This window comes from Orbicella faveolata, unplaced genomic scaffold (assembly GCF_042242905.1).
Source record: "Orbicella faveolata isolate gen_17 unplaced genomic scaffold, um_ofav_v1 contig_48, whole genome shotgun sequence".
NCBI lineage: Eukaryota > Metazoa > Cnidaria > Anthozoa > Scleractinia > Merulinidae > Orbicella > Orbicella faveolata.
Genome location: NW_028301578.1, coordinates 6,085,688 through 6,101,979, shown reverse-complemented (window position 1 = coordinate 6,101,979; position 16,292 = coordinate 6,085,688). Strand labels below are relative to the sequence as shown.

The following is a 16,292-nucleotide window of genomic DNA, read 5'->3' as shown; positions in this document are numbered from 1 at the left end:
GTGACCTCGATATTCGAAAATGTCCAAGAAGTTCTGTTCCGTACTGCACACGTCGAGGATTAGAATTAAACTTATTTAAGGGAACAAAAACAAGGCTAAGTCATGAACTAATATATGCGAAAAAAGTACGATTTGCAAGTCTAACACAAAAGGATTACGTAACGCAGAAAAGTCTATTCAAACACTCTAATGAACGCAATTGCCTCCTGTTTAACTCTTGTTACACCAACTGTTTAGCAGTTACAAGTGGAATAAATGAAATTTTTAACAGGTCTTATTATTAACAGTTGTCGTCATTAAATAGTTGCCGAACACAGTTACACTTCTCGCTCGATGATACTACTTTCAAGTAACACTACACTATATACTAGTTATTCAACGCTTTCGAGTGGTATACCGTGAAATATCTCACGAGTCACTTGTATTTTCTTGGTATACATACGAGCCTTTAGGTTTCTGTGTATACCAAGAAAATACAAGTGACAAGTGGGATATTTCATGGTATACCACGTGAGAGCGTTGAATAACTATTTTATACCATGCCATAGAAAATACAATGGCCGACACAGTCAATGCGATATACGAGCCGGAGCGGCGCATGATGGAAGGTTGGATGTAATATCGTCGAATATACAACGGCTTTCCTGTATTCTGATTGACTGTATTTTCTATAGCATGGTATAAAGTCACATACCATACGGAAGTAATGCATAAGCAATGGTCATATACAGTATTACCACTTTTGATCCTTTTAGTCGCACAAACACTAACACGAAGTATATTTTTGGGGGATAACAGGAAAAAAAGAGAGAATGGAAAAGACACGACTTCAACTTTGACAATGTTGGTAACGCCATGTTGACGCTCTTCACTGTCATGACCTTCGAGGGATGGCCAGGGTGAGTGAGCATGCGCATTTCTTTCTTGTTTCTTACGTGAATTCTGATTGGTCAGGCAAACTTGAATGATGATCACTTGGGTTCAAAAATAACACTAGGTGGGTGGGAGATCGGAACGGAGGTCACATATTCAAACGGAAACGCATAACTTTGCAACCGGGCTGAAGCGACCTTCTCACATAATTCATCAAGTTTAAACAAAGGAAACTATGACCGTGACGGTCTTTGAATATCTGATCTTAATTACCCTAGATTTTTACGATTTTGTTTCTCCGTTTTCCCCTTAGTCTTAGTTTCGATAGAGATAATATATCAAACACTCAAGACCGTGTTTTGCCACATTTCCAAACACCGAGAACAGAGTTGAAAATACGACGCGCAGCGGAGTATTTTTGACGAACTTCGATGTGTTTGGTTATGTGGTCAAACACGGTCTTGAGTGTTTGATATATTACTTCTTAAAGGAGCTCAGTCACGGTATTTTGAGATATTTTGGCCAGATACAAAATTACCTTTAAATGGTAGGAAACCTGAAAATGATAGTTCAATAAGACAGGAAAACACCGAAGAGATAATGATAAACCATGAAGGAGCAAGGATGGCTAAGGATGGAGAAGATTAACACGGATTACAGACGACGAATTTGAAGAATTGAGGCTAAACTTTTCAATATGCGCAAACCATGACGTAGCTTCTTTAAATTTCTACTTCACTTAGTTTCGTGGCTATCTAAAAGTGCTTCTCACTTCTTTATCCTGCAGTATCTTGGAGAACTCTATCGACTCTACTGATGTAGACGAAGGTCCTTTTCAGAACAACCGACCATGGGTAGCCATCTACTACATCATCTACATTATCATCATCGCTTTCTTCATGGTCAACATCTTCGTGGGCTTTGTGATCGTCACTTTTCAGAGCGAAGGAGAAGAGGAATTCAAAGGCTGTGAACTGGACAAGAATCAGGTTAGCTGGAGTGATTAACGATTAATTACTCCTTACAACATCAGTAAATTGTTTAGAAGGCAGGTGATGAGAATAAATACCGTTATCAACAAGGGCAAAGTCTTGGTGTATCGACAAATTCTGAAATTTGGTGAATCGGTGAAGAACATCAGTTTTCTAACGGTTGGAATTTTATGGCAATTTGTCTTAGTCTTCTTGTTAAAATGCTTTAGGCCAGGTTAGGTTAGGTTTAGTTATTTAACGATATGATTTCTGTTTCTAATTGGTGTACGGGAGCGTCGACCTTGGAGAAGTGTGATTGGTGTCGATTTTAAACTAATATTTCAAAATTTACCCTAACCTGTGGATAAGAGGGAAAAATCGGTGCAAAATCGCACAAAATTGTACGAGATTTCGTTTTAGAGGAAAAGATAACGCTTCAGCGATTATAGACCTTCATTAGTTACTTCTTTCTAACCTGATTTGGTTTTTCTAAATGATGTTGTATGTGTTCTTGAAAATACCAATAAAACGTTATTTTTAATATTACCCTTGTCTATAATTTCGTCGACCGTAGCTGTCAACCAATGAGGAAGGCAGAAGTCTGCCAGTTACTGTAAAGTGCAGCATTTGAAGATTTTTGTGTTCTGCTTCATTAGCGCCAGTGTATCGAGTTTGCTCTCAAAGCCAAACCCTTGAGACGCTACATTCCCAACAATCGTCTCCAGTTCCATATATGGCGTGTGGTGACGTCGCAGGCATTTGAGTACCTCATCTTTGCGTTTATTGTGTGTAACACAGTGGTTTTGATGATGCAGGTAAGGAGATCAAGATTATTTGTTATGCGACCATGCAACAAATAGCAAAGTCACGCAACAAGTAATAAAGCCACGCAACAAATGACAAAGTCACGCAACCAATAAGAAAGTCACGCAACCAACACAAAGTCACGTAACAAATGACAAAGTCACGCACACATTTGTGGTGGCCACATTTTTCTTATTGCATTCTAACTTAAGCTTGCTTTAGGCCACCTCTAACTTTTTTCGTGCACACAATTTAGAGAAAAAGAAGGTAGAGACGAAGGTACGTTTACTAAAATGTGGTTAATTTGTGAACGTGTTTCTTGTCAGTATTACCAAGAACCTAAATTGTACACTCGAGTGCTAGATGGCTTCAACATAGGCTTCACTGCAGTTTTTCTTCTGGAATGTATACTCAAGCTCGTAGCTTTTAAACCGAAGGTAAGAGTAGCATTTATAGTATGGGGGATTGTTATGTAATTGTAGGGTGTCACGCAACGTAGCCCGTCTCTGGCGATGAACGTTGCGTGACGACTCAATTTGACGCACCTGGCAAGAAGACTAAGGGCGCCCACCAATCACATATATACCTCTTACTAACCTCTTACGTACGAGCTAGGATTGGGATTTGGATTTTGTGGTGATCTAAGGATCGATCAATCGAACTATCCTTCAATTAATCAAACTTTACTTTACGATGGTGACACGTAATATCTATAAGACTGATGACATTATGGCCCTCTAAGAAATATAAGAACAGTTACAATTAAAAAAATAAAAAAAGAAACGTTTTTAAAATTTATTGAAAAGCTACTTAAGAAACAAAAACTACATAAGATTAAGACCTCAGTGAACTAATAGTTGCTTGTATCTCTCTTGTACAGAACTACTTTATAGATCGATGGAATCTGTTTGACTTCATTATAGTGGTTGGGAGCATTGTAGATATAACCATGAATGAAGTGTCGGTAAGTTGAACAAGCTCACTCGCTGAAAAAAAAAAAAAAAAAAAAAAAAAAAAAAAAAAAAAAAAAACGTCAACGAAGACATTTTAGCCCCCTTACAGTTAATATTTGACATCTTTTGCTTTGGTTCACGTCAGAACATTAATTCACCGTATATGTGCCGTAATTAAGCCTACATTTATTTAAATTGTTACGTATTCGAAGGCAAGTAGGATAGAAACTGATATAATTTTTTAAAAGCTTTTAAATTTATGAGTTGATGTTAAGTTAATACACAAATTTCATTTTATTTACGGTTATTTGTTTAGTTTTGTGTCCTGAAGTAAACTGTTCTCGTGGTAAATGTATTCTTTAACCTTTATAGGTCCGTAAATTATTCGCGGTTGATAACTTTCATCACTGATTTGTCTCTACAGTTTGGATTTCATTATAGTCTGATTACAACTAAACTCCTTTGTCTTGTAGTCTACGCACGATTTTTTCCTGTAGCTCAGTTGTTATAGTAACTGGAACAGCTCGTTCCCAGGATCTCGCTTCTTCCCGCAAAAATAATAATAAAAAACTCTATAGTAGTTTTAAACCTTACATGTCAATAAAACCTATGCATGCGTATCATCCTTATACGCCGTGAAGGGAGTTGTTAATAAGGCAAATCCGGTCAGCGTGGGTGGACATGCTATGCAGAGGCCTGGTTACAAATGTCCCTTCCAACTTGGAATCAAGTTCGGTAGTCCCAAATTTGAAACCTCCTGTCACTGGGGTTCTTAATAACCGTGCTTTTGTTGTTTGATGTATATTGCATCTACACGGCACCACAAGGTTCTAACGTAAAACACAACTGTCTATAAATAAACTTGCTCTTCGTTTACTTAAAGCTTCGTAACTCCAATGTATAAGTTAAAGTACCGTCTTAATCACCCGTAAGCCATGACTGTCTCATCTTGTTAAAGTTGCATGTTAAAGAGCTAACACTGGACATCATTCCATGCTAAACCATGTTAAGGCATAAGCACACTTTGCCTTTGTAGGATGTTTTCAGGAGACATCGAGGTATTTCGGAGTTGGAATTAGCACTGGAAAGCGGCTCCGACGGACAAATTCAGAGAATTGTAAGACCATAAACGAACACTCCATGTTACATAAACACGATTAATTCCTAAAGATATTGCCATGATTTTTCACGACTGGCAGTAAATTAAATTTTATATATGGTTTAAAAGTGGACATTCTCGACTCAATGCTAATAATTTGATATAAAAAAGGAACATGGCATTGTAAAACTTAAAAACAGCAGAATCTTAAATGTTTGCGTCGACACAGTCACATTAAAGCTCGTTCATTATGGAATTAAAAATCAAACGAACATTTTAACTTGCTGTCACACACTGAGTAAGATCAAAGCATGACACATTCACGAGATATAAACTTAAACGGCACGTAACAAAATCAAATTGAAAAAAATGTAAACTCAAGACCTATAAAAGGCATTTTTAGCTACACTCATTTTCATCTCATGACTGCAATTGGAGTGTTTTAAGGATGTACGGCTCGTTTTGCTAATATGCTTGTTTCGTTTTTGTATATCTTATTTTTCTTCAGAGTGAACAAATGTTTGCTTTTGGCTTCTTTCGTTTATTCCGCGCCCTGCGTTTGGTGAAGCTGTTAAACCAGGGGTCTGGGATCAAGACTCTACTTTGGACCTTTATCAAGTCTTTTCAGGTGAACTTAACTTAATGTCCCTTTCTGTGCAGACCATTCTTTAACTAGGTAACCGGGTCTTTAGTTGCACAGTTTATGTAAATGATACACTCAATGACAAATAACTCGCCCCAAGCTCCCTCGGCTTTCGAAATCCAGCAAAACAACCTTCAAACCAGAACTATGGTGACAACATGAACAGATAAAGTATGAAAAAGTTTAAAAGCTAACTAGGGCGGTTTTCAATTGAGTGTCGTAAAACCAAAACCAAAATAATCACTTTAGCCAATCACAAAGGGTACAGACAATCCAATGAACCAGTCAAAACTTGAAGTAAATACACGTAGCGGACGCGAAGCGCGGGAAAACGCGTGAAAGCGAGTCACGATTGGTATTGGTTTCACTTCTGATTGGATGAAAAAGTGGCGCGAATCTTTTTTAAGCCAATTGTGTAGTGTAGTTGATGCAAGACCATTTGCTTTTCGACATTCAAATGAAAACCACTCTAAGTTCTGGGGGCAATTTGTTCACATGTATGTGAACTTAGGAGACCCTGTCATTAGAATCGAATGCATGTAAACATATGGGTAAATTGTACTCTTTACCCTTTGGCTCGCTGTACTCAATAAACTAGGATCGGAAAATCCAGCTAACAGCTCACTTAGCGCCTTTTTCTGATCCACTCTGTAACTTTAATAATTTCATTCTTGTTTTCTGCTCGTTCCAGGCTCTCCCTTATGTCGCTCTCCTTATTGTTATGATGTTCTTCATATATGCTGTCATCGGAATGCAGGTAAGATTCGTAACGTGAACATCAAAATCGATCACTTCAACCTGGTTTCTATGCGATCGCCCTCGAAATTGAATAATAGAGCGATCGTTGCCGACGTCAATGTTTTTACATTTTTCCTCATTAACCGAAAATCTTGCACAGAGAAGTTATTTCGCTAGATATGAATTGACTCCAAAGAGCTTTTGAAACTTAGTAAGTGGTGAAAGTTTTGGTCCTTTGGGTGTAATGTTCAAGAAGAAATTCGATTTCAAAAACTGCAAAATTTCTGACTGGCAAAAGCGTTAATGAGCGCATACATTCTTTTTAAAATTTTCAGTTTTTAAACCCGCGTGGCACAGAAAGTATTCCATACATCGAGCTCAAATTCCTCGAGAAATTTATTCTATGCTATGCACTTTCAATATTTAGAACTGATATTTTTGTAGCTTGATCAGAAATGGAATCGCTTATGCTAATGAGGCAAATATTGTAAACAAAGATTCCTTCATAGGAGAACCAAAAGTAAAAGGCCAGTGGCGGCGGATCCAGACCTTGAGATGAGGGGGCGGTTTTGTTTTGCTTGCCCTGCTGGCTTTGCTTCCTTCTCTGATTCTTCTTTTTTTTTTACCCAAAATAAGACCTAGATCCGCCACTGAAGGTTAAAAGAACAATTCGTAATCCAATTCAATCTTCTGGTTTGCAAGAGAAATTATAAAATTCACCGGACTGTCAATACATTGAATTGGCCTTTTCCTTTTACCTTTCTCCTTTCTCTTCCGTGCTCTTTTTGCTCCTCTTCTTTCAAGAACGCTCCTGTACAGGATTTTGTCTAACACGTACTTGTGTTTTTGCAGATGTTTGGTCGTATCGCTGTTGACTCTGAGACTGCAATCAACAGAAATAACAATTTCCAGACCTTTCCTCAATCGCTTATGGTGCTTTTCAGGTAAAGTAAACACACGCCTGCTATTCTCTGACACAGTTTTAACTTTACACTCCCTAAGGGACTAACCATTATTTTTTTAATGGGGTGGGGTTGGGCAAAATTCCTGCATAGCAAAAACGGCTGAAAAAAAAACATAGTGCAAGGGGAGCCATGGGGATTAAAAATCGAGCAAATGACTCCTACTATTCAGGTCCTATTTTTGATGTTAAAAAAATTCTTGCACCAGTTATTGCCCATTAAACAAACATTTCACGCCCCAGAAAACTGCTTTAACAATCTCCCCTCAACAAAATAATGGTCCGTCCCTAAATGTAACATTCCAGCCTTAACCGACTCGAAAAAGAAGATGTCTCCCCATGCGACGGATTTAAATAACTAGGCTTTTGTGACCTCTCTTCCTCTCGTGACAAGCTGCATTTGCTACTTGCTCTTGTGTGACCTTCGTTTGCATTGTCACGCAATATTTTTTGAGCTTCTGCGTAAAAGAGATTCGGACCGGAAAAAACGACATCTTTGATATGATTAGTAAAAACCACTGCACAAGTTCCATTTATCAATAACAAAGCTGAAAATAATTTTATTGAATTTAAAACCTACTATTTACAATTTTTTGTCTAATAACCCGTTACATTCTAGGTCTGCCACTGGTGAAAACTGGCAGCAGATTATGTTAGCGTGCACGCATCGAGATGACGTCAAGTGTGACCCGAACGCCGACCCGCAAGAACCCTCGGGACTTTGTGGCTCGGACTTCGCGTACTTTTACTTTGTGTCGTTTTATTCCATCTGTTCGTTCTTGGTAAGGAAAGCGCCATCTTTATCTGTTGTTACGTTGTTGTAGATATGCGTGTTATAGACTGACAATTGGAATGTGCATCACTAGACAAGTGAAATACTTGGCTGATTATTGACTTGATGATGATTTAGTGTTGTGGACCTCCTAAGTGAATTTTGAAAATGCCGAGGTTTCGTTGGGCCCCCGTCGAAATTTCAGCTTTTCAAATTTGCTACATCGATTATTATACCGTTATCAACTTTTAGCTGGGCATAAAAAGAGCGAAATTCCAAGTAGTATGTTTAACGTAAACAATTATAGTGCTTGAGGAATGCCCCTTGCTTGGTTGGCGAGGAATGCTACATCTTGTTTCTTAATATTGCCCCGGTATTAAAAAGCGAAAATAATTCTTTTGTTTTTTTGTTTGTTTGTTTATTTTATTTTTTTTTTAAAAAAACCTTCTCTAAGCAATATGTTATGTTCGTATGACACATGTTGCCGTGTAACCATTTAGTCGAGGAAAGTCTGAAAATAATAGTTTGCAAAGCACCAAAGAGAAACAGAGATAGTGAAGATTATGGAAGACTAAACTTGAAAAATTCAGTCCCCCTTTTTCATGGGATAGCCTTCACGTATCGTCTCTGAATTAGCTGAAGATGAAAAGAAAGCAAATTTCTTACTCCACTGATTGATGATGATGTTCGCCAATATTCTTCACCCTGTTGTAGATCATCAACTTGTTCGTGGCCGTCATCATGGATAATTTTGACTACTTAACGCGTGATTGGTCAATTCTTGGTCCTCATCATTTGGACGAGTACGTGAGGGTCTGGTCCGAGTATGATCCTGAAGCACGGGGTTGCGTTAAACACGTGGATATTGTGACTGTTCTCAAGCGGATAGCACCGCCCCTGGGGTTTGGAAAGTTTTGTCCACACAGGGAAGCATGCAAGGTACAATTATTTGTTTTAATCCAGTAGTTTCTAGTGGTTGCAGTGGGAATGTTAATGGCAAGCAGGTAGTTACCCCAGGGGTGCGTCCTCAACACCCCTTCCCTAGGGTTGTTTAACCCAGAGTTCCTAGGGCTGTGGAGGAGCATGCAAGGTAAAATGATTTACTTTAATCCAGTATTTCCTAGTGGTTGGAGTGGGAATGTTAAGGGCAAGCATGTAGTTACCCGAGGGATGTGTCCTCAACAAACCTTCCCTGGGGTTGTTTAACCCAGAGTTCCCAGGGCTGTGGAGGATTGGAGTGGGAATGTTAAGGGCAAGCAGATACTTACCCGAGGGGCGCTTCCTCAATACACCTCCCTGGGGTTGTTTAACCCAGTGTTCCCCAGGGGTAGACAGTTTCACTTATGCTGGGCTTCTCTAGCCAGATTGTTCTAACGAAAGGACGTTTTGGGTGATCCTAAAAATTGAAAGCGTTGCAATTACGGACTCTACTCTAGTGCCAGGAATAGTCTGATTGGATTTAGAGAATTCGTTTCCTCTTAAGAATTCATTGTAAGTTGTAATTGCTCGTTCAGACCCTCAAATATAATCAGGAACCAGATTTCTGAGGTAGAGTTGAAAAGTAGTTACAAAGTATTTATTAGTAAACCCACAGGGTAATACACTGTGATGCGGCCGGTTACATACCACTTCTCGAAGAAACATTTCCTACCACATGATCAGATTTCTAAGGATGAAGAGTAATAAGTCGCTACATAATTTTGATTTGTAAGTCCAAACGGAAGTACACTGCCGCACAGCTTTGTTAACTTTGTCTCTTTATTTCTACAGCGCCTTGTGACCATGAACATGCCACTGACCAAAGATGGAATGGTCGACTTCAACGCTACCCTCTTTGGACTCATACGATCATCTCTGAACATTAAAAGACCTGAAGGTAAAACACAAGCTATCCTTGAAATCTGGAAGGGCAAAATGCTCAAAATGCCAACTTATTATATGGCTTAAATTAAAGAAATAAACGTAGTACTCCTGTTAGTTTTAAATGACTTGTTTCTTTGTTTTTGCAGGGAAAGGGTCGATAGACAAAGCTAATGAAGAAGTCAGGAACATAATTCTTCGTATCTGGCCTAAGACGTCGATGGAGCTCTTAGATAAAGTGGTGCAACCTCCTGGAGTGCGTGAGTAATTCCTTTTTTCGGGCGCTCCATATTTTAGATGTTCGTCTCTACGGCGCCGCATGGAGTGTTGGTAAAATGCTTTAAAAGAGGAAGAAGAAACAAAGGAAAATTACGAACAAACGAGTAAATGTTCATCAGAAATGCTACAGGGGATAATGGGTCGGTAATCTATACTCAGGGTTGTTGGTTCTTCGAGTGAAAAACAACAAGATGTTTAGAAGAAATCAAGAAATTTAAGAAGAATTTCTAGGTAACAAGAAAACTAACTGCTGTTAATGTTTTTTTTGTTTTTGTTTTTGTTTTTTTTTACTGCATAGGCGATGACGTCACAGTTGGCAAGTTCTACGCTACCTACCTGATTCAGGAGTACTTTCGCCGCTTCAAAGCGAGACAGAAAGCGCAAGACCAGGCCAATGAGATGCCTGGAAACAGCACTGTGGCTTTACAGGTAAAAACTGTTAGTGTGTTTGTCAGTGTCCATTGAGGTTGTTGACTAAGATAAAACCGAGTAACCATAGCGACCGGAGAGTTTTAGATTCCTTAGTTTGGGGAAAGGTTTCAAAATCGAGTGTCCGGCACTAGTTTAAGGCCGCCGTTTTCACATCGAGGGTTTTGTTTTGATTAATTTAGTTTTTTGACCCTGAGGTTGCCAAACAACTGTCGTATCAAAGTTTTTCTTGCTGTGGTTTTCATTTGTTGAATTTTTGGACTAGCTCGCGTTTTTTGTCCCTGATTGCTAAAGAATCGGGAATTCTGCAACGAAGATTTGCCGAGCAGGCGCTAGTTCTCTCGTCTGTTTTTGTTGTCCAGTAAAAGACGAGTTCAAACACTCCGACACCAACTTGTCGGTAGACCCTTTTCTTTTCTCTGAAAAAAAAAAACTATTGTTTTTTTTTGTTTGTTTTCAACTAAAGCATTGTCTTTCTCTTTCCTAAATGAGTGGAACGGCCATACAGACAGAAAAAGAATTAGCCTGTTAGAAAATGACCCGGAGAGCGCTTGAGTCGAATTGTCTCTGACGAGAAGATTTTAACGAATTAAGCGCTCCAACCACAGAGCTATGGTAGACTCGTGGTGAACTAGGCCATAAAACACATGCCATGTCATGTTGCAAGCCTGATTTATCCTAATGATAAATGGTAATGATGATTGAAAGAGGGTGGAATTCTCTGAGTTTTCTGAATTGCTCGCATTAAATGAATTGCTGATCTGGGTGGCTCACCTTACCCCCACCCCCACTCCCACCCGTTCAACCCCACCTTCCTCTCCCGGTCCTTCCCGCGTCAGCTATTGATGCTGTTTTGTACTGCCGTGCGGCATGACAGGGAGTTCCTTATTGCCCTAATGATTATCACGCCCATAGTTATAATCTCCATCTCTCTTTCTATTGCCGCTTCCCAGGCGGGTCTTAGGACGCTTCATGGTCTCGGACCACAGCTTCGTCGGGCCATTTCCGGTCAGCTGGGGAGTGATGATGACGAGCTATTCTTAAAAGAAGACGCATCACAAAAAGCCCAGGTAAACCACATCTACATGAAAACCTCAGGATTGACATTTTGCTGTAGTTGCTTTTCGTTGTCAGTAACACCGTGTTTTGATGTCTTTGCAGCACAAGGGATTCTGGGAGAGTCTTAAAAATGCAGTATCAGTATCACCACGTCATAGGTATTCATCTGATTACGTTAAAGGAGCAACGTCACTGTTTGCCCATCTTGATAAGTGTAGCCCAAGTGTTTCAAGTTGTCGTTTGTAATCCGTGTCAATCTTCTCCATCCTTAACCTTCCCTGTTCCTGTATGGTTTAATATTATCACTTTGTGCTTTATATCTTGGTCAACTATTACGGGGACAAGATAACTCTAAATACCGTGACTGGGCTCCTTCAAGTCTCACGTGTCCTCTGATCGCATGTCACCCTAAGAAAATTGCTTTTCTTCACAATATTTGTTACCTTTCTCGGCTGAGTATTGGTTATTTACAGCACATATTATACCGCTGAACCTCGCTATTTCGAACTCTCAAGGGAAGCAGTAGTTCGAAATAGTGGATAGTAAATGACTGAAGGGCGAATTTAAGGGAAATAGTTTAGAGTTCGAAATTACGGGGGATTCGAAATAACCGAGTTCGAATTAGCGTGGTCCAAGTGTATATTTTTTTCATCTTTGTTGACATTTTTGTTTTCAGTTTTAAACGACCGGCTTCTTTCCGCTTGTCTACTTTTCTGGGCAAAAATGGGCATGGTCTTGACACAAAGAAGAAAAGCTCCTCAATGTCAAATCTTACTGGGACGAGGGTAGGTTAAATAATGAGCGCTTAGGTTGGCTTCAAAGCAAACAGTATACACTTAATTACTGGTCCTTTGGGAAACAATAAGTTTTATTTTCCCGAGAATCTCGGATGTTTCCGGAGACGGAGTCAAAAGAAACATCGAAATTCGCGGGAAAACTAAACTAACTGTTTCCAAAAGGACCAGATAATAAATGTTTTGTTATGTAGCTGGAGTTAAGTGCAAAAAAATTAGGCAAGAAGAGGTCAGAGTAACTTCCGGTCAGTGTGAGAACAAGCAACAAATGTGTAATTGTTGCTCGCCGGGTTAACATTTAAATTTAGTCATTGCTGCGTGACCATAAATCAACCAATAAAAGCGCATGTTAGATTTACCTAAACTCCAGCTATTGAAGCAATAGACCACAAGTTTTTATGGTTTATAGGCTGATAAACCACGCGGGATGTTGGAAGAACACGAGAAGAATTCGTAAATCACGAGCTGCAGGCGAGTGATTTACGAATTTCTTCGAGTGTTCTTCCAACATCCCAAGTGGTTTATCATGTCTCTAAACCATTAAAACTTGTGGGCTATTGCTTTTATATAATAATTCAGAAGACACGCGAAATTTCCATGAGTTTACTGGCACAGTAAACCATAGCTGATTGACCAATCAGAGCGCGCGCATTCATTTAATTATTATATAAATAACAATAACGTGTGTTTCCTTGACACCTCAAGGTACTGATGGTCGAGTGGAAAAACTCTTCAGGGTTTCCCTAGAAGGGGGGAAGGGGCAAACATTTACTGTTTTGCTACATCCCGCAACAAAGCAATACAAATTTCCATAATATTTCTATCGACTTATCCAACAATCATAACCGGCCCTCCCTTCTCTCGGCTAATCTAATCGATGCTCAAAGGTATTTGCCGTAATCTGAACAACTTAAAGAATTTTTTTCAAATTGTACTCACCCAACGCCTCTTGCAAATTTAAGCTAATTCTCAAACATCTCTCGTTGTGTAAATCCTTTATTGCACTCCCATCCACATGGTTACCTATTCGTATTTCCGCAGTGAGCTGTAAATTTCTCAGGTATCGATATTCTTTTCTGATACTTGTTGTTGTTGTTGCAGCCTTCAGCCATGTTCAGTGATCAACCTTTTTTAGTACCCAGTGCTGGTACATCAGCAGATGAAAACGCGAACGAAAGCGAGGGTGATCAGCCTCGCATTGAACTTCCTTTGGGAGACCCGGATGATCCGGGATTTTTGACTGCCCTTAAGGGGCATCCAGGCCTAAAAACTGCATCGAGCTTGCCACTAAGGCCTAATCAATCACCTGAACCAAGACGTTATACGAGGCAGCGAAGCAGGAGTGAGATTTTAGGCTTGACGCCTCGACCAGCCTCTGGGGACGCTTCCTATTTGGGCCGTGAACTCGACCGTGAAAGGTCCTCAAGTATCAAAAGCCTTCTCGAGAGTGCGTTAGTCGATGAAGGTGTTTCGATAACCTTGGACGACCCACTTGTTCGGGTTGCCGAACAAGAAATCGCCGAAGCTTTCGACGTTTCGGAAGACGACCTCAACGAAGCCGCGGAGAGAATTTTAGCTCAAGCTAGCGATCGGGAGTCGGCGACCGAAGAGGAAGACTTCGGTGATGTCAGGATCGCGGCAGAGGCAGATAGCACAAGGAGCTCGCCCTTCATTTCGCCTCGGTGGTCAAGTGAGCCTGACACTCCAATTATTATCACCGATCTTTGATGTCTCTGTTAAATCGAGACTGCAAAGGTGAAAATTTACACCGTTGCTAAGGAATGCATCCACAGCTCGTGACGCGATGCTGTCACGCAATTGGTTAAGAGAGTTCCCTTACCAGTGCAACCCAATACGCTTTGCCAGCAACGATTTCATGTGGAAACGGGTTCCAGAAACGCCCGCGGTTTTGGGTCAGCAGCAACAGAACACGTTCCAAAAGCAGAACATCCACTGCTTAGAGAATGGCCGCAACAGTAAAAACAGTGTAAATCTTTAACGCGTTTAGCACAGGTATATTATCTGTTAAAGCTAATTGAAATTTTACTGCATCGTCATCTTTGTATATCACACATTCCCTTTCATCTTTTGGCTAGGCAAAGAGTTCAGACTTTTATAGAAACAAAGCTATATAAATTAATATTGAGCAGCTAGATGCAAAACATGAGAGGAGCTCGTAGAATGAATAGTAGATGTATTGCTAATTTTTGGGTAGTTGTATTGTGTTTCCTTGTAAGAATTTCCTAGTTTGTCGCGAGTTAATGTTTGTAACTTTAGTTGGTAGCAACTCGTTGCTTTGTGTCAAATTAGTGCCAAAGGATAATTTTATTTTATTTTTTTTCTTGTACTTTTAAGAAGTGCCTTTTTTTTTACTTAAAATGCAGCAAAATTGATTCAATTAATTTGTTCATGAGTTCAGTTCTTAAGCCTATGTTAGTTAAAGGGAACTGAAGTTGTATAGTTTAAAGTTAATAGAGGTATATAAATTGACGAATATTTTCCTTAGGGCATTTTTTGCTTTTTAATTTATTTTTCCTGTGCACTTTGATCCACTTTCTAGATTCGAAATGGTTAATTAGATAATGAAGTATAGCTCTAATCGAGTTCTGTGTACATACTGCAGTATATCAAAATCTGCATTTGAAGATTTGTTTTGTTTTGTTACGAGAGTGACAATCAAAGAAGATTTCCAGTTATGTATTTTGTTTCATTAGAGAGTGACACATTTTTAGCTATCCTCTTCACTCCGTATGTGATGTAAGGCCTTTAGAAAGTGAGATAGTTATTTAATTAGTAGATGTCTTAGAGCGGTTTTTTTAGTGAGTGTCGAAAGTATTCAGATGATTACTTTGGTTTTGGTTTTACTACGATTTGAGATTGGTTGAGTAGTCTAATAGACCATTTTACAGTTGTTTGTTCAGTGACCTGGCTTTTAAATGACAGCGAGGCTGTAGGCGACCTTGTTTTGATACAGACGTCACTGTTTTATTGTGTAAATCAAGTTGCTCTTGTGCTAACTAATCAGCATTTAAATGAGAAAAGTAGAAAGGTCTGTATCAAAGCAAGGTCACCTCGAGCCTCGCTTGTATTCATAGGCCAGGTAACTAAGCACACAACTGTAAAATGGCCTATTGGTAAGTAATTGGTTTGGTTTTGGTTTTACGATACTCAATTGAAAACTACTCTATCACAGATAGTTAAGCGTTATCTTTCAACAGCTATTTTTTTACCTGCCAATATGACTAGCAACAAATAATATCATCTCATATTGTCAATCTTCTGCTGATCTTGAAGCTGTATAGAAATTAGTCAGGAAAACTCCTATTTTACGTTCAAGCTTGTTTAAACTTGATCTGCGCAGTACTGAAAAAAGGCTTTAATTGTATGCCCTTTAGAGGAAAAAACCTTTATTTTTATTTCGAACGCGGTTAAACATGGTTTGCCTAAAACTGAAAAAACTTTGAATTGTATACCCTTTACAGGAATCTTGAATCGGCCAAAAAAAAATACCTTAAGTTGTAATTGTAGCAAAGACTTTGATAAGAATAGTATAACCAAGCATTGTACCGTGCGCTTAGAACTCGTATCCAATTTTTGTTGTGGAAGTCTACAATTTTGAAGAGTTATACAATATTCAATTCTGAAATGTTCCACTACCGGGAAGATATTTTTGTAGCACCATATTTATGCCCCCCTGCGAAATCAATGAACATGATATAGAGTTGTTCCTAGAGCAAATTTTTATCGTATTGTATTGTAGAACCATTTGTATCTGGTTGTAAATAGAGATTTTAATTTTTATAAAGAAAAATTCGCGCCTTTAAGGCAGCATATAAAATAAAAAGGCTGAAAACAACATGAGAATTAATCTGCAAATAAAGGATATTTTGTTCGGAAAAATGTTCTGGTTGCCTTGTGATGGTTTTAGACTAATTATTTTCAAACTTATTAATGATGTATCGAGTTTAAACAAAGGAAATCATGACCGTGATGGTGTTTAGATATCGGATCTTTATATAAATTTTTACGATTTTCTCCGTTTTCTGTTCAGTTTTAG

General features: G+C 39.0%; 1 protein-coding gene across 2 annotated transcripts in view; it reads left to right on the top strand.

Annotated features, from left to right (window-relative positions):
* Positions 1-16,135, top strand: part of LOC110066159 (voltage-dependent L-type calcium channel subunit alpha-1D-like) — a 44,840-nt gene extending 28,705 nt beyond the window's left edge. The window contains exons 29-46 of one of the 2 annotated variants that reach the window (XM_089280853.1): positions 799-899; positions 1,661-1,862; positions 2,501-2,659; positions 2,975-3,085; positions 3,529-3,612; positions 4,638-4,718; positions 5,209-5,328; positions 6,035-6,100; positions 6,934-7,025; positions 7,662-7,824; positions 8,529-8,753; positions 9,585-9,690; positions 9,824-9,934; positions 10,252-10,382; positions 11,336-11,452; positions 11,544-11,599; positions 12,118-12,226; positions 13,337-16,135. In XM_089280853.1, coding sequence (XP_089136979.1) covers positions 799-899; positions 1,661-1,862; positions 2,501-2,659; positions 2,975-3,085; positions 3,529-3,612; positions 4,638-4,718; positions 5,209-5,328; positions 6,035-6,100; positions 6,934-7,025; positions 7,662-7,824; positions 8,529-8,753; positions 9,585-9,690; positions 9,824-9,934; positions 10,252-10,382; positions 11,336-11,452; positions 11,544-11,599; positions 12,118-12,226; positions 13,337-13,963 — 2,661 coding nt within the window. In that variant the 3' untranslated portion in view covers positions 13,964-16,135. The remainder of the gene's footprint in view (positions 1-798; positions 900-1,660; positions 1,863-2,500; positions 2,660-2,974; positions 3,086-3,528; positions 3,613-4,637; positions 4,719-5,208; positions 5,329-6,034; positions 6,101-6,933; positions 7,026-7,661; positions 7,825-8,528; positions 8,754-9,584; positions 9,691-9,823; positions 9,935-10,251; positions 10,383-11,335; positions 11,453-11,543; positions 11,600-12,117; positions 12,227-13,336) is intronic. The other variant, XM_089280854.1, reaches the window with a different exon arrangement.
* The last annotated feature ends 157 nt before the right edge of the window (positions 16,136-16,292 follow it).